The 24,308-nt window shown below is 43.6% G+C and overlaps 1 protein-coding gene across 3 annotated transcripts in view; it reads left to right on the top strand.

Moving 5' to 3' along the window:
- Positions 1-24,308, top strand: part of ZNF609 (zinc finger protein 609) — a 117,420-nt gene that overhangs the window by 7,245 nt on the left and 85,867 nt on the right. For all 3 annotated transcript variants that reach the window (XM_080980268.1, XM_080980266.1, XM_080980267.1), the window contains exon 2: positions 17,605-18,501. In XM_080980268.1, coding sequence (XP_080836394.1) covers positions 17,737-18,501 — 765 coding nt within the window. In that variant the 5' untranslated portion in view covers positions 17,605-17,736. The remainder of the gene's footprint in view (positions 1-17,604; positions 18,502-24,308) is intronic.

Raw genomic sequence — 24,308 nt, 5'->3', positions numbered from 1 at the left:
CTTGTGGCCCATGTGCCTTAGGTTGCCTACCCTTGCTCTAGTGCGGCAGATTCCAGGGAGGCTCTCTTTCAGGGCTGATCAGCTGATTGGCACTGAAGGGGAACTCTCCTTGCTAAGGAACAATCAGGAGCTCCTGATTTTTCCCTTCTAGCCATGTCTATACCTGCCCACAACTGACATCACAGATGATGTCACAGATGGGGCAAGTGGGGGGTGGTTTGTGGGAAAACTGTCTTGTGGGCCAAATTGGGATCTGTGGTGGGCCTAATTAGGCCAGCAGACTAGAGGTTCCCCACCACCTCTTCTGTGTATAATCAGTAATAGGGTCAACGTCTTAGTTAGTTACTTAGTGTAATGGGCCCTGGTCTTGTTTGGAGTGCTTTCTCTCAATTTGAAAGAAACATAATTCAAACAAGCCTTCTGTCTCTGCTGCCGGAGCTCTTGTAAATATACCATGCTTATGATTTTAAGTGAGCTGCTTCAGGAAAGAGTTATGAAAAGAACATTTCTTTTAAGGTGTCTGGCTGGCTTTATGAAAGGCTTCAAGCTGATCATGTGGTTGCTGGCTCATTGAAAGGGTGGGAGACCCTTCTGTGACCTTTGCAGAAGCAGGTTAGTTTTAACTTGGATCAGTTGCTTGTACATGTTAAAGAACAACAGAAGCTTGCTGAAGAGCAGTCCTCAGTGCTTATTCAACTGGGAAGTGGGGCAGGAGGCCTGGGCTGGAGCCAGGTGATTGCTGGGTACAATGGAGGCTGCTTTTGTTTGTTTGAAATCTTTTGGTGCACTGTAAGACATTGCTCCTTTTGTGCTATTCTCTCCATGTGCATTCCCACTTCTGAGAAAGATTTAGCATATCTTTGGAGACTCACTGAAGGATCCGGACAGATATTTTGAAGCCATTGAACTTGGAATAGATGCATAAGAGCTTATTCTCTCAAAAGTGCTGGAAGACAGACTGTTCTCCTACACTTCACTCTTCTGTATAATGTACAATGAATGATTGGCTTGAAAAAATTATAAACAATATAAGCAGCTGTTTGCCAAGATTTGCTTAAGCATTTTCTGTTCCTTAAAGTCTTTGCTCAAGTGTTGCATTGGTGTAAGCTGCATATAGACAAATTATATTCTCCAATAAACCACTTCAGCTGCAAATCCTAATAGACAGTTACTATGCTGTGATCATGGGACGCAGGTGGCGCTGTGGGTTAAACTGATCAGAAGGTGGGTGGTTTGAATCCCCACGACGGGGTGAGCTCCCGTTTCTCGGTCTCTGCTCCTGCCAACTAGCAGTTCGAAAGCACGCAGTGCAAGTAGATAAATAGGTACTGCTCTGGCGGGAAGGTAAATGGCGTTTCTGTGCGCTGCTCTGGTTCGCCAGAAGTGGCTTAGTCATGCTGGCCACATAATCCGAAAGCTGTACACCGACTCCCTCGGCCAGTAAAGCTAGATGAGCGCCGCAACCCCAGAGTCGTCCGCGACTGGACCTAATGGTCAGGGGTCCCTTTACCGTTAACCTTTATGCTGTGATCAGACCAAATACCTCACTCATGAAATATGCTATTTAGTTCAAAAAAGAAAGAAGGAAATAAGTTATAGCTGCACTGTTGAGGTTCAGGGTTCTGGGGCCATTATTAATTAAATACCTTGATCAACAACACAGAGAGCACTTTTCAGAGGCTTTTGAACTGGGCCCTAGAACTTGCTGATAAGGTTCCAGGTGGAAATACTTGGAAGGGCATGGACTGGTAGAATTAAACAAAGCACCAGCCTAGCCACCAGGCACAACCTTGCAGCAGTTGAAATCTGTGCCCAGGGTGCTTTATGCTTCCACAGCAATGTGCACACCCTTTCTGCTGCTTCTTGTCCTTTCAGGTTCTGGATGTATCTGCCTTCTCACATGAGAAGCAATCCATCTCTGCAGTCAGTGTGGATTTGTAGTAGGAAATGCTACTGGGTTTCAGGGCGATGTTTGTTCGGAGTAGCACTGCCTGCTTGCCAAGGCTTTTCCCATGAAACTCTAAAAGGAGTAGATTGAGAGCAGTTGCATGAAGGGAAGGAGTTCACAGAAATTTCGGCAGACCAAGGCAGTTAAACGACTTCATTAACTTTGTGGGTTGAATATTAGCTTTTCTTGTTTTTGAGGCATTTGATAGGTGTACAAAACAGCCTCTGTCACTTCAACAGCTTTGAAAAGTTAAAAATGTATATATCAAAATTAGAGGAGGAGCTACCATCTTTCAAGATAAGTAATGTAAGAAAGAGCTCTAATCTTCAGATGGAAGCACAATGTATGTGATGTTAACACCCCTTCTCTTTATATATTTTTAAAAGTTATCGTAAATAATAGCTCTTCAAAACTGGCCATACTCTGTACATTTTTCACATTTAAACACCTTTCAATCCCACCTTTTGTAACTATCTGATAAATCACTTGGTTCTATGGAAGTGACCAGCTAAAATGTACTGCAATGTGGAAATTCATATTTCTCTTTCAGAATAAATTATAACTATTGAAAAAACAGGTTTATTTCCTATGAGTACATGTTTAATTTCTACAATACGCTTCATAAACACATACACCTCAGAGTTCATATATATATATATATATATATATATATACATACACACACACACACACACACGTATACATATACATAATCTCAGAATTCATAAGCTTTTGGCTTGGATGAGAAAAAAAAGAGGCTAGTTGAGTAGACACATGGGAATAAAAGCTATGGGAAAATGCAGGACAGGAAGTGATGCTGTTCACTCACATCCTGTCCCTAGCTACTGGAGACAATACTTTTTATTGTGAGTCGTTCATTGCATATACAGTCATACCTCGGGTTAAATTTGCTTCAAGTTGAGTGCGTTCGAGTTGTGCTCTGCGGCAACCCGGAAGTAACGGAGCATGTTACTTCCGGGATTCGCCGCTTGCGCAGACGCTCAAAATGACGTCACGCGCGTGCGCAGAAGTGGCGAAAAGCGACGCATGCGTGTGCAGACGTGCCGTCGCTAGATACATTTACCTCTAGATGCAAATGGGGCTCCGGAACAGATCCCGTTCGTATCTAGAGGTACTGCTGTATATGAAACTATGACAGTTGTGTATGATGTTTTACTTAATACTAAATTAACTTACTGATAGTTAGGACTTCATTTGTGTAAGATGATTAAATGATACAGGTGGGGCTCACTGCAGTTACGTTTTGGTAGTGGCCTGGTACACACATCCCAGTAAGCCATTGTCTAAACTCTAAAACAAAGTATGACTTTACTGTAAGTGCACCAGCCATTCTAAACATTCTTCCAAAGAGCAGGTACTTAACACTGGATTCGGTGTAACATATTCTGTGTCTGGACATGGTTGATCAGGCAGAATTGTTCTTTGTGCCTTAGTGCAATGGGACATGTGCACACATGTTGACATCTGTACCATTCTTTTAAGATAGTAGGACCCATGTAGACATGGTAGAGAGGGATAATGACTCTATTTGCCTGCAGTAGTGTAGGGGAAATGAAGTGCATCCTGTGAATAGGAACTGAAGCCCCTCCAAGCAAAGTTTACCATACTTCCTATGTGGAGATATTTATATAATGCTTCATAAGTGCCTGGTTGTAAAACTTCTGTGTAGTTTTTGAAAACAAATTAATGCCACAGATGTTACAGCTGCTGTCCACATCTGATTAAAGCTTCCTCTTTTTTGTGGCTTGAAATGGGGTATTGGTGGTGAAAGGCCTTCTTTGACCCTTTTAAACCCATTGGAATGTCAAGGTTATTACAAAAATCTTTTAAATTATTATTATTTCAAAAAGTCATAAATGTATTTGTGTTGCCTGTTGAAAAAGACAGCACACATGCTGAATTTTATGTTTACTTCAAGGAAGCAGTGTAACAATTCTCAAAGTGTTGCCTTTCTCTGGGAAATGTTTTGATTTGCTGAAAGAGGGACAAAGCAGCACTAACTTCTATTGCAATACTTAACTTGAAGCAAAAGTGACTCATGTTACCCTCTGCACATGAAGGCTATGTGCTTTTTTCTGTCACTGAGAGAAACTGCATACCTCGGTTTAAGAACAGCCCTGTTTAAGAACTAGTCGGTTTACAAACTCCACAAAACCGGAAGTAGTGTCCCGGTTTGCAAACTTTACCTCAGTCTAAGAACGGAATCTGAATGGTGGAAGGGCACCGGCGGCAGGAGGCCTCATTAGGGAAAGCGCGCCTCGGTTTAAGAACGGACTTCCAGAACGGATTACGTTCGTAAACTGAGGTACCACTGTATTGAAAAAGTAATGTGTGGAGCAACCATCTGGCATCCTAAGCCATTGGAAAGAGCAGGACCTGTTCAGCCACAGCTCTGTGAGCTGCTGAATCCAGATTAGAGGCTTGTTTCAACACTAGTGCAGGGCAGACCTACTGCTCTGGGGTGACAGTGTAATATGAACCTTTTTATCCCACTTGTGAGGTTAACACATGACAGCAGAAGAAATATCGCAAGTGCAGGTAAGCATTCTGCCACATGCAAAGCCCCATCTAGCTCCAGCATGCCTTGCTTAATTAGTTATTGAACGCTTGGAGCTGAGGCCATTAGCCCATCAAGCAAAAGCCCATCATGTTTAGAATCTGAGATATATATATGTTTTGTCTCCAGTGGAGGCATCAAGGCTTCCAGAGCTGCCTATTCATATTTTCCCTGGGGAGGCCCTTAGTCCAGTCTGTCTCCTGCCCAAATGCACTGGGGCCCAGGAAGGAAAGAACAAGCCATGCAGCAGACAGCACCCAGTGACCTTTTTGAGGAGCCAGGCCATGAGGTTAGGGTAGAGGTCACTCCCTGGGCATTGTAGGCCATTGTTCTGCAGATGCCCCCCCCCCCCCCGAATCTGGCCACAAGGTTTGTTTTCCAGAAGTTGAAGTTATAGGTGTTGCTCATGGTTTATTTAGATTGATCCAGTTATGTAGTCTGCCTTTGTTAAGAATGCTTTGAAGTTTTCTTTTAAAAAGTGTCCTGTAATAATTGCTTTTCCCTGGGTGATCATTGGTGCGGAACAGGCATTTACCTTCAAATTCCACAACTGCATGAGGCAGCCACCCAGAATACTAAAATTATAGGTGGTTCAAATTGTTCCCAACAAATCTCCACCCCACCACCCACATTTCAGTAGTGGGAGCTGAAATAATATTTGAACAAGCATTTTGCACAATTGGAGAGATCTAGTTTTGTAGAACAATCTTGCTATAAGCACTTTTTATTAACACCCCCCCCCATAAAAACACCAAAGGTTTGCTGCTTATTCCAGAATTGGCCAGAGTAGAATTTATTAAAGGTTGTGAATCCTTTTGAGAACAGACTTTATAATTTGATGTGCTTAAACTGTTTGGAACAATGAAGTTTAATTACTCTGGGCCACCTGAATAATGGAATGGGAACACAATACTATACACATATCGACCAGGAAGTAAGCACCATAGAGCTCAATGGGGCTTATGTCTGTGTAAACATGCTTAAGGTTGCATTGTTAACGTGTGGGAATTCTGAACAGGACCATTGCACTTTTGAGTAGTGATATATGAGGTTTGCCTTTTCATGCAAAACTCTGTATTATTTAGGATGTGCAGTGTTAGTGGACTTCCAGAGGAGCCAAGAGCTTGCTTTTGCCTGCTCTGCAGTTTCAAGCACTGTCTTGCATATTTTATTGAAGGGTCAAAATGTCCAAGTTGAACTCTCTGTTGTTTGCATACCAGTTGTGGTTATGGATTATAAGACTTAATATATTAGGAAAATGTGCAGCAAAGGCTATTTATAATTTAAGATTCTTAACAGATATGAATGCTTTGCAGTCTTTCATTCTAATGCTGAGCTGACATTCTTCTGGCACTCATATCTGAAAGTTTAGGAAAGGGTTTCAAAAATGTATGTCACAATGTGCTAGAAGTGGGTCATTTACTTTGTCAGGCACACAGGTGCTCAGGACCAGTTTTGATGAAACTGTGCATTATTTTTGGAGGAACATGTTAACTTACTAGACTTTAGCTTTTACAGTGGTGCCCCGCAAGACGAATGCCTCACAAGACGGAAAACCCGCTAGACGAAAGGGTTTTCCGTTTTTGAGTTGCTTCGCAGGACGAATTTCCCTATGGGCTTGCTTCGCAAGACGAAAATGTCTTGCGAGTCTTGAGATTTTTTTTCGCCCCCCCCTTTATCTAAGCCGCTAAGCCTTTAATAGCCTTTTAGCTAATAGCCTTTTAGCTAATCCGTTAAGCCGATAAGCCTTTAATAGCCGCTAAACCGCTAATAGTGCTAATCCGTTAAGCCGCTAATAGGGTTGCTTCGCAAGACGAAAAAACCGCTAGACGAAGACACTCGCGGAACGGATTAATTTCGTCTTGCGAGGCACCACTGTATATAACTTAGAGCCGTATTGACTCAAATCTGCTTCTTCTGCCTGTGGCTCTTCTGTCTTGTAATACTTACACAAGTGACGGGATTGGGAGGAGGAAGATCTTGATTATTATCTACTATATATTTTGGAAAGTGGTTTCTCTGTCTGTCTGTCCTTCTGTCCTCCATAGTTTCAGCTGCCTCTTGCGATTTCATTGCCAAACTCAGCACAAACCTTCCTGAGCTGGCAACTATGGTCATTGCCAATGTTTGGATGCCAGATGCCATACCAAAACGTGAATTTGACATGACTTTTCCCATTTTTCAGCATAGGTTCAGGCACCTTGAGGTATCATCAGAAAACTTGGCACGAGGGTGCCTGAGACAGAGGCGGTGAACTTTGCCACCATTCAGATGCTGGATGCTATTTTATATTTTAATTCAAAAATAGCCTTCCTAAAATAACAAAACTGGTCAAGAACTTAACTGAGCTATATATACTTAAAATGTATATTGCGTGATGCATTTTAATCTGATGCCTTAGTTGCAGTTTATTAGGGCTTTGAATAGTTTTTTCAAAACATGCCTGGTAGTTTGTACAATAAAAAACCCTATTTTGAAATATATGGCCTAGGTTGCTTAGTTTTGATGCTATCTTAGCCATATTGGGGCCTTTGTACCTTATTCCCACTCAAGCATTTATTTTGGTTGAAAAATAAAGGTGGTTCATTTAATCTGATTCATTTTCTACTACAGAGCACACAAACTAAAAATAGACTTGCTCTGAGATCCTTTTGAGGGTTTTTTTTTTTTTGCCTCCTGTATTTCTTTACTACAACTGAATATTGTTTAGACCTATTTAAAGATGTGAATCCCCAAAACAATTTCAATTTTTTGTATTCTGATGCTTCATTTCAACCATTATTAGGTAATAATAAATAGAATTGTAGAGTTGGAAGGGATCCTGAGTCTCCAGCATGGTTAATGTGGGTGTGTATATTCCCACAGAGGCCTTCCCTGGTGCCTGCAGGGTCCTGCCCCTCTGCCACTTCTCTCCATGTGCACACACACAACTGCCTGAAAAGAAGTCTTTTGTATCCTATAAAATACTTTTTTCCAAGCCTAATTGTTGCTGGATGGTGCCTTCCCGTGTTGATTTGATTTGTTCGTTGCATTTGTATCTCACCTTCCTTCTCCAAGGAGCTCAGGGTGGTGTGCATGGTTCTCCCCCTCCTCCTTTCAACGCTTGTGAGGTTGGTTAGGCTGAGAAGCACTGATTGGCCCAAAGTCATCCAGGAGTTTCATGGCCAAGTGGGGATTTGAATTGTTGTTCTCGCAGGCCCTGGTCTGACATTTTAACCACTGGTACCACACTGGCTTTCTTTTCCCCTGGAGATTGCACCTGGGGAGTAAATGTTAAAACTTGACTCTCCTGCTGCACCCTCCAGGAAGGTCACACGCCACACCACCATCAGGCTGTGTGGGGAAGCACAATCACTTTTTTTCAAGCCTAATTGTTTGGGTTGGAGGAGTAAGTGAATGTGTGTAGTGTTCCACAACACTTTTCTCCAATTCACGCATGTGCTTGCAACATTTTATATTATGGCTGTGCATCAGTACTGTAGAGAAGACTCATGGGGTGGAGGGAGGCATCAATAGCACATTTCTGTTGTCTGATAAAGTCTTCCTAGGATAGGGAGAAGCAAAGATGCCCCCCTCCCCCTGCCAGCAGACGTTCCTTGAACTGAAAGCAGCTAGTTAGGAAGCTCCTTTGTGCAGATTTCTCATCTCTTCTTCTGGCTGCCAGCTGGCTTTCATTCAACATTGTTTGCATCATTGGAGAGAGACAGAGGAAGAGAGGAACATCTTAAAAAGAAAGCTACGAAAGGATTCCTGTTTTTTATGGCTTTTTTTTTTTTTTAATAACCTAAACAAGGCAGCTGGAGGGAGCACAGCTCTGTAGTCTGAGGAGCTAAGAGCACTGCAGCTTCCTCTGCAAAGCAAGATACATCCCTCTGGGTTTCTTTAGTCATAAAAGGAAACAAAAAAGGATCCTGTGTAGAGGTAGTGTATAGCAGAAAGACATAGGCTGGCTGCCAGCAAGAGATGGCGGGAGGAGCGGCTCCTGAACACAGCAGCCGCTCATGTTTCTGCTCTGACCTCTGGAAAAATGGACAGTAAAGGGACTGGCTGGGGTTTAACAGAGTTTGTTCCTAGGCTTCCCAGGTAGAGTCTGCTATATTTTTTCTGACTGAGATGTTGCAGCTTGAAACTTACCCTGTTCTGCTCCAATTGCTCTGATTGTTCCTGACTTATTTTCCCAGGGGTTGTCTGGAGCCAGAAGGCACATATGCTGTCTTGGACTGATCCCAGTAAAGTGGAGCAGTAATCTGAAATCCTGTTACCTTTGCCATGCTCTAGAGCAGCAGTTGCCTGGTGCTGGAGATTTTCCACTATTTCTGCTGTTCCTCAGTGCAAGCATTCCTGAAAGTTAATCAGGGTGAAAATTGCAGTCACTCATGTCTGGAAGCAACCAGAAGCTAATCCCAGAGTCTGCAGATTTGAACAGACTGGTAGGAGACATTCTCTTTATATGCACTGAACTTTTAATGGGATCAATTCTCCTTTGGGTGTCCAGTCATTCCCAGTTAGGTTTTCTCTGCCTATTGTTTCACTACAAAAGGTCAGAAGTGTAATGCAAGCTGTTGTGGCTAGCCTGGGAGCAGCCACTGTGAGTTAAGGCACAATGAACCCTTGGTTGCATACTGATCTATGTGCAGTGCTTTCCTGAGAGTTGCCTTATGTGATTTGTTAGAAGTGTTTTGATAGGGGCTGCGAGTTCAAAGTGAACTCTAATGACATGGCTGCTTCTAGGAATGTAGATGTGGTTTATAGAGGTTGCAGCCCTTAATGGAGCTGAATTATTTATGTCGGGCCACTGCATGTGTACAGTTTTCCAAGTGAGAAGCCATTTCCCTTAGTATTCCTGTTCCAGGGCTTCTCTTAGAATTGCCTATTGGAAGATTGCCAAATGGACAAGTGAATACATGTACTTTCAGCTGTGTATCGATGAGTTCTGTGTGGCAGGGAGGAAGTGGAGAGGGATTTGTACACTCGGGTGGGGCTTTTTCCATCTGGTTTTCAGATGCCTTTATATCTTTTCTCTCTACTGAACACTCTGTGAGGCAGGGTGCCAGGAGCAAGTCTGTGGTAGCCAATATGACGCCCTCTGGAGGTTGTTGGACTTAACAACATAATCCCTGACCATTGACTCCGTTGACTGTGACTTAGAGGAGCTGTCAACAGCACCTGGCCTCTATGTGGGGGCTTAGTTAGGGTTTATTGTATAATACTGCTATAATTTTGAATGAAGCTACATATTTGTTGGGACGTGTAGTATTCTTCTTCTTTGGCGATCACTTGTAGCAAAGTAAGATTGTCTTCCATCAATATGGTCCTAACAGTGTGTCCATAAGTGACTGTGGAGGCCAATTCTGGATCTGCACATCCTTCCACAGTGGGGACACAGGTTTCCAGGTGGAGTTGATCATGGTCAGGATTTGCCAAACGTGCCTTTCTCTCAGCTCATTTGTCCCTTTCATCCAGATGCCTTGTAAGCAGGGCTTGTGTTTTTTTGTCACTTCCAACTGACTCATGCAGCTGGGCTCTGGCATAGTGTGTTTTCTGTAAAGCAAGATAATATAAAATGTTTATAGGGCTTTCTGTCCTATATTTTCTCTTATTTATACGCTTCTCTCTATCACACACAGGGAGGCAGGCAGGCAGATAGAAACACTCACAAACACACACATTCTCCCTACTCTGTCTTTAGTTAGAAGTGGAATAAAGATTGACTTAGTTAAAGCATCTCTATCTTGATTGTAAAAGGTCCATCTTGTCTCTTACTTTCTTTGATATAAGAGGTGATGACGTGCTAGATTTAAATACATTTTTTTATGTGCAATGTGGATTGCTTAAATCCCACCTAGGAATCTGAGGAAGGACAGGGTACAATTTTATAAATATTAATCGGGTGTTCACACTGCTTAATATAATTTTTCAGGCAAAAACATAAGATACTTTGGCCTAAAAGGTATTACTGTACAATTATATTTGGGGGTGGATTTGGAGTAGGATGAATGTGAGCAAATGCAGTTTCATGGTTACAGTTGGAATGAGGATTAAGGGGTTAAATAGTGATGAAAGTGGAGTTGAGAAATATTTGCATTGAGAGCCATCAAGTTTATAAAATGAGTAGCACTGTAAGTGCATCACTCAGCAGGTGAGCAGGATGAAGTGGAAGTCACAGGAGAAGGAGACACTGCCTTCCTCAGAGGAATAAAGCTGAGGCTGGCAGCTAGAAGAGGGAAGGAGGTTGACAAGGCACTTGAAGGGAGTGCTGACAAATATAAAGTTGACAAATATTACTCTATAACACAGTGGGCATATCCATTGCATTAAAATATTCATACTATTTGAAATTGCACTTTATTCCTTTTTATTTCTTTTATTTCTTGTTTTAAAATTTGGTATGGAGGCAGCCAGGTGTGGGAGATGAGAGCTATGCTAGCTTTAATAGGGCAGCTTTGCATGCTCTTCCGCGTGTGTAGGAACAGTCTTTTTTTGTTTTGGGGCAATAGTTGTAGGTTTGCGTGGGTTGAGTCACCACTAGTTTGAGATGAGCACGAGGATGCTGTTTAAGTGTAGTTAATTTTGCCTTTGTAATCTGTATGAAGAAAATCAAGTAGCTTTGGATATATGCACTAATATGTGGTATCAAAAACATTAGATGGTATAAATGCATGTTTCTATTACACTGATTCACTATCTCAACTTAGTCTTCTGGAAATCTGGAGACATTCAAGTGTATCATGGTGTACAGTCATACCAGGTTAAATATGTTTCAGGTTGAGCGCTTTCGGGTTGCACTCCGTGGCGACCCGGAAGTAATGGAACGCGTTACTTCTGGGTTTTGCCGCTTGCGCATGCGCAGACGGTCAAAATGACGTCACACGCATGCTCAGAAGCGGCGACTCGTGACCTGTGCACATGCAGACGCGCAGCACGGGTTACGTTCGCTTCAGGATGCGAATGGGGATCCAGAAGGGATCCCGTTCATATCGAGAGGTACCACTGTAGATTGTAATTGCAAGGAAAAGTTAAAAGTTGAGAAGTTAAAGTTTTGAAAATAAGAGTTTTACTAACCCCAATTTGCACCTTGATTTCAGTGTGTCACTTTTCTGTGGTGAGTCTGTATGTATTTACTATAGAAACTGTTTGCTCAGTATTTTTATTATTATTAGTAGTAGTACCCTGTACTACTACTAAAAAGTGCCAATACATTGCTGCCTTCAGATGTCTTCTAAAGGTTGTACAGTTTCTTATCCATTTGACATCTGGTGGGAGAGCATTCCACAGGTTGGGTGCCAGTCCCGAGAAGGCCCTCTGCCTGGTTCCCTGTAACTTCACTTCTTGCATTGAGGTAACCACCAGAAGCCCCACTGGTGTTGGATCTCAGTGTCACTCACTGAACACTGGACACTGCCCAGAAGGAAGGAGTGGAACCATTGCATAACAATGCCCTCAGCTCCCAGTCCCCTTAAATGGCCCAGAAGGATACCGTGGTCAATGGACTCAAACCGATGGCTTCAAGTTACAAGAAAGGAGATTCCAACTAAACATCAGAAATAACTTTCTGTCAGAGCTGTTTGACTATGGAATTGGCTCCCTCAAGAGGTGGTGGATTCTCCTTCCTTGGAGGTTTTTAAGCAAACGTTGGATGGCCATCTTTCTTGGATGCTTTAGTTGAGATTCCTGCATTGCAGGGAGTTGGACCAGATGACCCTCAAGCCCCTTGCAACTCTATGGTTCTATGAGCACTATAGTTAATGTTTCAACTTCTTCAGATGAAAAAAGGTGAGTCATACAAGGTTAGTGTTCAAGGAGCTCTTAGTGTGTGTAGGCTGGGGATTGTCTGCTTTTTGGACGGAGACCATCCTCTTGTTCTGTAATGATGAAGGGAGATGAAACAGATTGATCATTTTCCTCTGACCTTCCTTCAGACTAGCCCATGCAGGAGGGAGGTTGCTTATGATCTCAGCTGTGGAAATAAAGGCTCAGTGATAGTATCTTAACAAGCCAGGCAGCCAAAGCATTCCAGGGTGGTAGGTAGCACTAAACTATGGTTTAGTGCAAGGGGAGGGCTCAACAGACTGTAGATTTTGAAAGCTGCTTCTGACTCCACAGCTGCATGGAACATTCCCCTGAGTTTACACTTTCTTTACCATTAAGATAATAAACCCTATGTCTGGGTTAGAACAGAGGCTGGTTCTGTTGCATTGGATGGGGGAAACATGTGGCTTTATACACATTTTTTTCTGACTCTTTGGGAGAATTCTTTTATCACCAGTTTTTGGTGGCTTTAGTTAAGCTCTCACAAGACTTTGATGTTTTTCATTTCTTCTTTTTTCCCCATTTACAGGAATCCTGATTAGCAAACTTCAGCAGTTATGACAGTTGGGCACATTGCTATGTTAACAATTATGACATCTGCAATGTTTTATAAAAGCAATTAATTTAATAAAATCACTATTGTGAGGACTGAAAAAAAGAGAGATAAGAAGTCTGTATATCTTGCTCACATACCAAGCATTGGCTCATGGGGTTAAAAATCTATAATGACCTGTCAGGGGGCAAATTATTAGAACTAAGGAACCAGAGATTCTGTAGACAGTGGTTGGAAAAAAGCTTGGCTATCTCAGCCCCTCAGATGACTCAGTCTTTGACATGGCTCAGGGTACCTGTTTCTGGCTATATACTGCCAAGCAACCTTTTTAGACTCCTTTGAAAACAGTGTCAGCTTTAAGTGTTTCCCATTTGTAAACATGGCAGATCATCAGTCTCCTGTGCGCAGGATGGAGGAGCAGAAAATCAAAACACTTAAAGGAGAGCCGAAGCTGGTGGGGCGGCCATGGGTTTCAAAGGTGTACTTGAAGCTACCCTTTAGTGGAATTTGGCTCACTTCTAGGAAGAGTGCCATTTCACGTGTTAATTATCTTTTGAAAATATAATTGCCATATAGTTATCTTGTGGAGTGACTGGCTTGCTATTTTGTAGCCTCCGGGGAAATACTTAATGTACCGTGGTACCTCAGGTTAAGAACTTAATTTATTCTGGAGGTCCGTTCTTAACCTGAAATTGTTCTTAACCTGAAGCACCACTTTAGCTAATGGGGACTGCTGCTGCGCCGCCGCTGCACAATTTCTGTTCTCATCCTGAAGCAAAGTTCTTAACTCGAGGTATTATTTCTGGGTTAGCGGAGTCTGTAACCTGAAGCGTCTGTAACCCGAGGTACCACTGTATAGAGTCTTCATGAAGATAGTGTGCTTGGTCACTTAGTAACTGTAGCCTAGCATGATGGGGGCAGCCATTATGCATTCCATTCATTACTATTTTGTGTACTTTTGGTCTTCACATGTTGCGTATCTGCACAGCTCTATCTAACCTTTCCCCATAGCTATTTGCCAGAGCCATAATCTGAGGCCCTTCACTGCATGCCCAACTAATAGATGTTTGGAGGGTGTCAGTGAGAGAATGGGCCTTCTCAATTGCAGCTCATGAAATACTCCCAAGGAAAGCTTGCAGGGTGCCAGCATGTCATCTTTTTCATGCCAGAGCAAAGGTTGTATAGTATTGTTTCAATGAGTATGTGTACTGAATTCTGCTTTTAAGTTGCTTCAAGAATTCCTTGGTTGTGAGAAGTGACAAGCAAATTAATAATAACAATAATCTACTTCTTCAGCCATCAAACTGTGTATGTAAATTTGGGTTTTCCTTTTTATTGCTAGCAGTGTTAGAAACTGGGATAGAAAAGCTATTCACCAATGGTTCCTGGAGCCTGGGTTACGGGTACAAAAACAGAATGGCTGGTCACCTGCCTACTCCCCATACAGCAGCACTTTCCATTTATTTTTTCAAAATGCATGAACACAATTCACACCAGTGACACATTGTTAATATCACATTTTAATAACAGATACTCTAAGCACACTGGTGAGAACCCTTTTCTTTCAATTTGCAAAAGTCACAGCTTCTGCGATAGGTGGAGTTGCCAGCGAGTGACATTGTCTTACTCTGTCCACTCATGCTCACATAACATGATTATTTTCAAAGTTCAAATATTTTTATTTCTGTAAAGGAAAGCACTTCCCTCGGACAGGAGCACTGATGCAAATATTTATAAAAGTAGTGTGATGCTCCACCATTTTAAGATCTTTGGTTTCTTTGAAGGTTTGCCTCCACCCCAAGTTACCATTGCAGTTGTAGTATGTTAACTCCATGAATACGGAGGAGAGGAAGTCTGTGGGAAATGTTTGCACTTAAAAAAAACAACCCCTACCCTTCTATATTGATAATTAGGATTTAGCATGAAAATCCTCATTGGTTGTTTACACAAAACCCTAACTTATCATTTTTCTGACATAAAAAATGAGGTTTCCCTCAAAAAAATGAACTCCTTTATTTTGTTTTACACTTCCAGTAAAAAGGTGCAAGTAATATTGACCCCTTGTAGTTTGAATTACAGTGGTACCTCGGATTACGTACTTAATCCGTTCAGGAAGTCCGTTCTTAAACCAAAACCGTTCTTAAACTGAGGCGTGCTTTCCCTAATGAGGCCTCCCACCGCCGGTGCCCTTCCACCGTTGGGATTCAGTTCTTAGACCGAGGTAAAATTCTCAAACCAAGACACTATTTTCAGTTTTGCGGAGTTTGTAAACCAAATTGTTCTTAAACAGGACTGTTCTTAAACCGAGGGACCACTGTATTGCACTTAAAAGATCATACAATTCCACCCTGCCTTCTTCTATCTTTAAAATATTCTATTTAATAGAATATGCACCAGTTTAAAGGCTGTTTCCCACACAGCAGTTCTGTTTCTCCAAAGTGTGGCATGTAAGGATGAGTGACTAGTGACTCTTCCCTGGTATTTGGCTTCTGGGAGAGGGAATTGGCTTCTTGAGGTAAAAGATGTTTCTTTTGCAACAAGGAGCAGCACACATTCTCCATGCTGCTTGTGATAAGGCAGAGAAGTGAGGCTTTGTGCGCTGCTTGCTTTGCCTTGAAGGGAAATACGAGTGCCCAGCAGCAGCCTGTTCTAGGGCTCACAGGAAAGAAGTCTGACTGGCTGGGCTTAGGGGCATGGGGGACAGATCTACCACCCCCTCTTTTTCTCTGTCTTGCTTTTTTGCTTCTTCTTCTTTGTGCGCCAGCGGGGTGTGCAGGGAGAGGAGTCTGTGACTGAAGTAGAGGTTCATGGTGTCTTTTGGTGCTGTGTTGCCCTGCAGATCAGTGCCAAAATGGCAGGTTTAAAATAAATTTACACACACAAACACACCCAATTGCTAATGCAATTTCTTGCAGGAAAAATATGCATGCTGTAATGGGAGAGTAGGTCTCAGATACACACACACAAGTTACAAGAGCTTTAAAAACATTCCTCCTTCCCTGCTGTACAGAGTTTGTTACCTAGTCTTTTCAGGTAAGAACAAATTAGGATGCTATGGGCACTTTCTGGACCAGCCCAGATTTTGGTTTCTGTCTGCAACTTGAGAATGCTTTACATGGGTGTTTGCTGATTTAATTTTACCGTTCATACTGTTTCTAAGCTGATAAGCCACAGGGCTCTAGCGAACCTAAAGGAATGAATGATGCTGTTGCTGGCAGTGTATTGCTCCCGTTTCTGCCCCCTCTGCCCCTGTCAGCAATGCATCTCAAGTAAATCCATGTTTGGCCCTCTTCCCCAGCAGAGCCCCATTCCTATTCAAAGCAGCCGAGTGAGCAGTAAAGTGCCACAAGTCAGCAGGGTGATCACGTAGTATACCTCACAAACAGGGCATTTAACAAAAAGAGAGGGGTGAGCGGGCGAGTGAGAGAATCAGGTATTGCTAGAGCATGCTGCTGATATCTCCAAGGTTGCAGGCTTGATTCCCATAAGGGACAGCTGCATATTCCTGCATTCCAGGGGGTTGGTCTAGATCAGTGATGGCCAAACTTGGCCCTTCAGCTGTTTTGGGACTACAGCTCCCATCATCCTTAGCTAACAGGGCCAGTGGTCAGGTATGATGGGAATTGTAGTCCCAAAACAGCTGAAGGGTCAAGTTTGGCCATCACTTGTCCAGATGTTCCTTAGGGTCCCTTCCAACTCTGATTCTATGATTCTTTCACTGCCCCCCACCTGTGAGTTGATCATTTCAGCAATAAAAGATTTAAGGGAAGAAGGCAGGGAGCCCAAAGAGGGAACGCTCACCAGACTCTCTCACCTCTCAAGCATGAAGCAGGGAAAGAAACAAAGTGGTGGCTCATACTGAAGAGACGGGTGGCACCTTTGAGCAGGCACAAGGGTTGCCCCTGTTCAAGTGCTTCCGAGCCTGGCTAGCCAAGGCAGTGCAGCACCAAAAGAGGCATGTATTTTGGTTCCATGCTGCCCCCCATACCACCTGACTGGTGTGACATTGTGGCCACATCAGCCAGCCAGTTAAAGATATTATGCACTAGACCTGGCGGCCAGACATCTCCACTTCCTCACAAAAGGCTGGTTGCCTGTCATGAAATGCATACGAAAACGCATGCTTTTAATGTTTTGTTATTATTTTTATGACGAATTCCATTGTGTATTTTTTTGGTGTTGTAAGTCACATTGAGTGTGGTTTGAACTGTGGGAAGCCAGCATACAAATAAAATTGTATGAATGTATGCAGTTTTACAGTTATGGTGCTTTAAAAAACATATTTTCAATGGGTATGACAATGTAGGACAGATTGACAAGCAGCATATTGCCTTAATACTTTGGGATTTGTGCTTCTCTCTGTGATGTGCTAACGTAACAAGGCCCGGTATGCTATTTTAACTTTGGTGCCTTAATTTGATCATAAAAGTACTTTGGTGTGGGGAGAGGAACTTAGCTCTACTATAGTCCACCTACACATTGCAATTATATGGTAGTATTTTACCACCAGTGGCATTGGTAGTAGTGATGGTAGTGTAACACCAGTTGGGTAGTACAAGTATGGGGAACAGATAAGTATATGTTCAGCTGGTCTGCATGTGTATCTTTATTTGTCTGAATGTGAACACCTTCCCATATATGCTTGTGTACTGGTTCTTAGACCCATTTCTTGAGTAACTGTAATGTAATATCCATTGTTCTTACTTTCCCTTTCAGCAGTTATGTTGTCATCTGGGCGCACCTTGATAACTGGAGGCTTGAGAACATAGCCGAAGCTGCTACTTCATACCCAAAGGCTGAGGGAGCAGACAAGAGGCTTGAACCTTGAGGTGGGTCGTTAACTCTAAGATGTCCTTGAGCAGTGGAGCTTCCGGAGGGAAAGGAGTGGATGCAAACCCAGTTGAGACGTATGACAGTGGGGATGAATGGGACATTGGAGTAGGGAATCTCATCATTGACCTGGACGCGGATTTGGAAAAGGACCAACAAAAATTGGAAATGTCAGGCTCCAAGGAGGTGGGGCTACCAGCACCGAATGCTGTGGCGACACTGCCGGAGAACATCAAGTTTGTGACCCCAGTGCCAGGTCCACAGAGCAAGGAAAGCAAATCCAAATCCAAACGGAGTAAGAGTAGCAAGGACAGTGGCAAGGCTGCCCCAGGATCCTCCCTGTTCACTCCAAGTGAAGGGACCAGTGGCAAGAAGGAGGTTCAGGGGCGACCTGGTGATGGCGTGAACTCTAGTGGCTTGGTGGCTGCCATTGCCCCAAAGGGCTCTGAGAAATCGGCCAAGGCTTCTCGAAATGTGGCCAACTCAAAGAAAGAGAAGGAGGGGGGTTCGTCCAAGAGTAAGAAGGAAAGGAGTGAGGGTGCGGGTGCTCCAGCAGAAAAGGAGCCCAGTGTACTCCAGCCTCTTGCCTTGGCTGTTAGGGTTGGGCAGTATGATGGCGGCCAAGGATCAGAGCCTGCTGCTGCTGCCGCCGCTGCCGCCGCTGAGCAGCTTGGAAGTATAGCTATTGACACAGGATCTGCACTCAATCCTTTGGGAATTAAGACGGAGCTGGAAGATGGTGACAGTGAGTGTCGACAGCTCAAAAAGGTCAAGGCAGAGAAGGTAAGATGTGGGCTGGTGGCTGGGCCTGGTAGGGTACTGCTGCTGGAAATTAGGGTCTCCACAGTAATGCCAAACACTACAGTGTTCTTCTTTGCTGTAAAGGGCATATTTTGTCCCATAGTGTATGATGGGCTTGTTGTTGATCATGAGCTGGAAATGAAGGCAGATTCTTACATTTTACTGGGACTAGGCTGATATTTGTACCAAGGAAGGCTAAATCTGCTTCTACATCTGGAAGATCATTGGAAATAAATGATTATTTTGCTGTTTAAAAACTATCAAAACTCCTGTGGGGGACACAACAGCTGTGACCTTGTCGGCTATATGAGATGTAACTGATCAGGTGTCTGTTGAACCTCCACATGTAGATGTTTGCTGGGGTATATCATCTCTTAGGGAACAAATATTCCATCTTTGTCCTAACAAGCACTCTTTCAAGGTAGGGTCATATTGTTGTATAATGACTTGAAATTGTAACTGTTTCATGCTTGATAAAAGTCCTACATTGATACTGCTTCTGTTAAGAGATTGAATGATAACCCACATAAAGATGGCTGCATAAGGTTAATGTTTTGCCACAGATATGTGTATGTGACTTCAGTTGGCTGGGTTTCTGCAATATGGAGATGCAACAAAATATGTGTTTATCACATGTGACAATGTGTATATGTGGAATATGTGCAGTTTCCTACATGAGAATTATGTCCATATAAAAATGAATGTGTGAAGTAGTCCTTAGAAATAATCCACATGGAAATGAATATTCTCCAGTAATTGTGTGACACAATTTCTCATCCTGATCTTGTCTAGCAGGTTCAGGGCTTGTGAGACTTGCTCAGATTATTCTTGCTTAAGGTTATTTATGAAAGTGGTGACTTTTATAAGGGCATGGGCAGTTGGGTCACAATACAACCTCAACATTTGTTGGTCACCTCCATTGTCTTTGTTATACTCTCTTCTTAAAAAGCTGGTTTTCTCAGGATTGGTTGCTTAAAGTTGCAGAATCATCTCTGTACTATGTGCTCATTGTTTTTTGCTGTTGGATTGGAGCTAGTCAGAAAGTAGGCCATGGCTAATTTTCAATGACCCCAGTTACACCTGTTTCCTTGGATTCTTGCCAAAATAAATGCATTTTTTAAAATGCTGGGTTAGTATAGACATTAGTCTGATACTAACTTGTTTAAGTTCTTAAGCAAGAATTCAGAACCTGGATCCCCTGACATAGATTAACTGTACTTCTCGCCCCCTTTTTTAAAAAAAAGGTTGTATGCCCTTTTTCTTTTTAAAACAGATTGGATCAATCACAGTTATTCTAACTGAAGCAAAAAATGTTAAACATTGAATATTAGAATAGAATAGTCAAAATTAGTGTTGACACACTAGTAGCAAAGAAATGACAAACTGTGTTCTCTGATATACCATCTCAGAAACTGTGAGGTTAGAAATTGGTATGTTTGGACCTGCAAGCAGTTTTGGGAGGGGGATTTTCTGCTTTCCCAGTGGAGTCCTGACTTACCGTATTTTTCGCTCCATAGGACACACTTTTTCCCCTCCAAAAATGAAGGGGAAATGTGTGTGCATCCTATGGGGCGAATGCAGGCTTTCGCTGAAGCCTGGAGAGCGAGAGGCGTCGGTGCGCACCGACCCCTCTCGCTCTCCAGGCTTCAGGAAGCTATCCGCAAGCCTTGCAAGCCCGGTGGGAGTTCCCGCGGGCTCACAAGGCTTGCAGGCAGCAGCCTGCAGCCCCGGCGAGTGTCCGCAAGCCTTGTGCGCCCGGCAGGAGGTCCTGCCGAGTGCGTGAGGCTTGGGGCGGCAGCTTGTCGCCCGAAGCACGGGGAGCCCTCCGGAGGGCTCCCCGTGCTTCGGGCGAGTGTCTGCAAGCCTTGCGCGCCCGGCAGGAGGTCCCGCCGAGCGCGCGAGGCTTGGGGCGGCAGCCTGTCGTCCGAAGCACGGGGAGCCCTCCGGAGGGCTCCCCGTGCTTCGGGCGAGTGTCTGCAAGCCTTGCGCACCCGGCAGGAGGTCCCGCCGAGCGCGCGAGGCTTGGGGCGGCAGCCTGTTGCCCGAAGCACGGGGAGCCCTCCGGAGGGCTCCCCGTGCTTCGGGCGAGTGTCTGCAAGCCTTGCGCACCCGGTGGGAGGTCCCGCCGAGCGCGCGAGGCTTGGGGCGGTAGCCTGCAGCCCGAAGCACGCGGAGCCCTCCGGAGGGTGCCCCGTGCTTCTTGCTGGTGTGCACAAGGCTTGGGGCGGCAGCCCTGGCGGGGGGGGGATAATTTTTTTTATTCATTTCCCCCCCCAAAAAACGAGGTGCGTCCTATGGGCCGGTGCGCCCTATAGAACGAAAAATACGGTACTTGGATTATGTAGATTCAAGATCCTGTCCTATTTCAATCAGTTTACAACTCCTTAGAAAAAGTTGGACTGAAAGGTTTTTTGAAGTTGTTCAACTGGGCTAAGGTTGTAGGATGCTCTTGTGCTCATCCTTGTAACTTCTATGACAAATGCTTTTAAAGGAAAATTGGATGTTCCCTTGTTTTGGCTGACTGCCCTGTCTAAGTAGGTGGTTAGGTTGGGTTGGGTTTTTTAGTGCTGCATTGTGCCACTTACCACAGTGTTTTGGTGGTTATGACCTGTTTTATTTGCTCGCAAGGGCTAGAGAACCAAGTTCCTAACCTGTATCTCTTGACATGTATGGTAGTTAGGCAGAAACACTGTAACCTGCTAAGGATGATATGGGTGTGGCCACATTGCCACCTTTGTTTTGCTCTAGAGAATAAGATTTTGCTTCTCCCATTGCACCCTAGTCAATTTGTTGCTAGTCACTTACCAAACAGATAAATTTCTCGACTCTCTGTTGTGTTTATTGTATGGTTTCTATTTGTGGGACTGTAGGGACCTTTTCTGCTCTGTGGCTGTGGCTTATTATCCTGTTCAGGTGCATGAAGAGAATGGAGTCACCTCTGCTAGAAAGAACAGAAGGAATAAACAGATAAAGCTCCTTGGTGAATTACAAGGTTTCATGAGTGGGCTTTTGGCCTAGAAACTTGTGTTGGGGCATAATTTGATAAATTCCTGCTGCTGTATCCACCCAACAAACCTACAATGTGCTGCTTCTCTAGTCAGATGTTTAAAACAGTAAGCACAGATTTTGCGGAGAAGGAAGCAGGGTTATGGATTGTGAATAATGCTGCAATATTCACCTGGCCTTTCCAAGGCTTCCCCCCCGCCCCCTCTAGGAAATGTTCAAGATTTTGTGGGTCATATTAGTAAAGATGATCATGCCGACTAGCCTAATTGGCCAATTGTTTCTAACTCGCTCCTGAAAGTAGCAGGTGTTTGTGTGACTCTCCTGTGCCTAGTAGTTCTAGGTGTGTGACAGCTCATTGCATCATAGTGGGCAATGATTTTGTATGCTAGAGATATAAATTGAAATGAAGATACTGATGTGGGGAAAAGGAAATAAGAGTGTTTACGTACTTCAACAAGAATGAAAACCTAGGACTTGGATTTACAGTGAGTGGAGCAGAATCTAACAGGATTTACCAAAAGGGAAATAATGCTTTCAAGCTGTAGGGGATTGAGGCCTTGCTTATGCTTTTAAAAAACGATTCAGTGTTCATTTTCTCTGAAGAGCTGTCAAGGTTCATCACCTTCATATCATGAATTTTATGGCAAGAGCTGTTTGCGGAGAGAGATGTGCTCTGGTTTTAAGTGCCACAGAAACCTATTCATAGCTACTAACTGAAATCTCTGCATTTCTAGGATACTAGTGTAATCAGAAAGAAAAGCAGAAAAATGCATAAATAGGTTATTCTCTTTCCCTTTCTGTTGATTCCATGGGCCAGAAATCATTTGGGTGGGAGTACATAGCCTGTGATGAAGGGGGTTGGTTGCTTTGTGTGTTTTTAAATATAAGGGAAGAAAGAGTGCCTTCATTTGGCTGTTTTATTGTCATATTGCAGAAATAGCTTTAAATTCCTTCCTTCCTATTGATTGTAGGTTAGGGATTTCTTGAATTTCCGTTGAGATATATTATACTTTATTGGTATACACAGAGAGACTGCTTTGCGCTTCCTCCAACCCCAGCCAGCTCGCTTGTACAATGAAAAATAATAGCAACATAATATGTAAAATCTAGAGTCCAAGGTCTGAGCCAGCTTCTGAAACAAATCCTGGAACTTCAAATTCACTGTCCTTGTCAAATTGAGCATACTGCCTGGTCCACCTTTTTATAGTTGTAAAAATGGCCAATAGCAAACTTATGCTAATTGAAAAATATGCTTTGTCTGCTAAATAAATGATATAGTCTTGTATCTTTGTAAAATGGGAGCAACAGTATTTCAAAAACTGTCTTTCAAGTGTTCTTGCAGTGCCCTAAGTCTCAGCTAGCTTCTTATGTATATTTGGGGGGGGGTTGGGGGGGAAGGGAATGGCAGTAGATGTTTGTGACTTCAACAATTTGATTTTTTTATGCCTCGGATTCGCCCTACATTTCCTTTGTTAGGAAACTTTGAGCTTGCAGTGATCAGGGAGGATTGCTTTAGCTCTGACAAAGTTTGAGACTAGAATGAGAAAATAGTATGGGATTATTTATTGATAGATTTATTTCCTGCTCTTCACCCTAAGGTCCCAGGACAGGTTACAACATTAAAACACAATATTAAAAGCAATAAAAAACATCCTATCATCATAAAAATAAGGTGGGTCCTAAAAACATATACCTCAGGTGTCAAAAAAGCCAGGGTAAAAAGGTGCATCTTCAGCATTCTACAGAAACTATATAATGAGGGTGCCAGTCACACCTCTGTGGGGACAGAGTGCCACAGAGAATGCCCTCTCTGAGGGCGGAGTAGCTGACAAGAGGGCTGCCAACCCCAGCACTCCTAGGATGTGCAAGGAAAGAGGTGGTCTGTCAGATATTTGGAGCCTGAGTCATTTAAGGCAGTAAACATCAACATGAGTACCTTGAATTGGGCCCAGAAATGAAGTGGCAATCAGTGCAGCAGCTGTTTTAAAACTGGGGTTATATGAGATCTAAATGAAACCCGAGTCACTAATCTGGCTGCTACATTTTGAACCAACTGAAGTTTCCAAGTTGACTTCAAGGGAAACCCCAAGTAGAACGCATTTGCATCCAATCTGGAAGTTTTCAGAGCATAAGGTACAGCAGCCACTGAGGCCACCTGAGCCTCCAGTGATGGTGCTGAATCTAGGAGCACCCCCAAACTATGAAACTGCTCCTTCCAGAGTAGTGCAAGTTCAACCCTGGCCAGGGCAGCCCCCCCCTTTTCTGGACATGGGAATCCAGGTTTCAGCTTCAGTTTATTGGCTCACATCCAGCCAGTCACTGCCTTCAAACACTGGTCTATAACATCTCAACCGCCTCCCCTAATTCAGATGGAAAAGAGAGATAGAGCTGGATGTCATATGTATATTGATGACACTTCACTCCAAATAGAATCATAGAATTGGAAGGGACCTTGAGGATCATCATCTAATCCATGAGTAGGCAGACTAAGGCCCGGGGGCCGGACCCGGCCCAGTCGCCTTCTAAATCCGGCCCGCGGACGGCCCGGGAATCAGCATGTTTTTACATGAGTAGAATGTGTCCTTTTATTTAAAATGCATCTCTGGGTTATTTGTGGGCATAGGAATTCATTCACCCCCCCCCCCCAAAATATAGTCCAGCCCCCCACAAGGTCTGAGGGACAGTGGACTGGCCCCCTGCTGAAGAAGTTTGCTGACACCTGATCTAGTCCAACCCCTGTAATGCAGGAATATGCAGCTGTCCCATATGGGGATTGAGCCTGC

Source organism: Podarcis pityusensis (assembly GCF_964106645.2).
Source record: "Podarcis pityusensis genome assembly, chromosome: 14".
In the NCBI taxonomy this organism is placed as follows: Eukaryota; Metazoa; Chordata; class Lepidosauria; order Squamata; family Lacertidae; genus Podarcis; species Podarcis pityusensis.
This window is presented reverse-complemented; position numbering and strand designations above follow the sequence as displayed.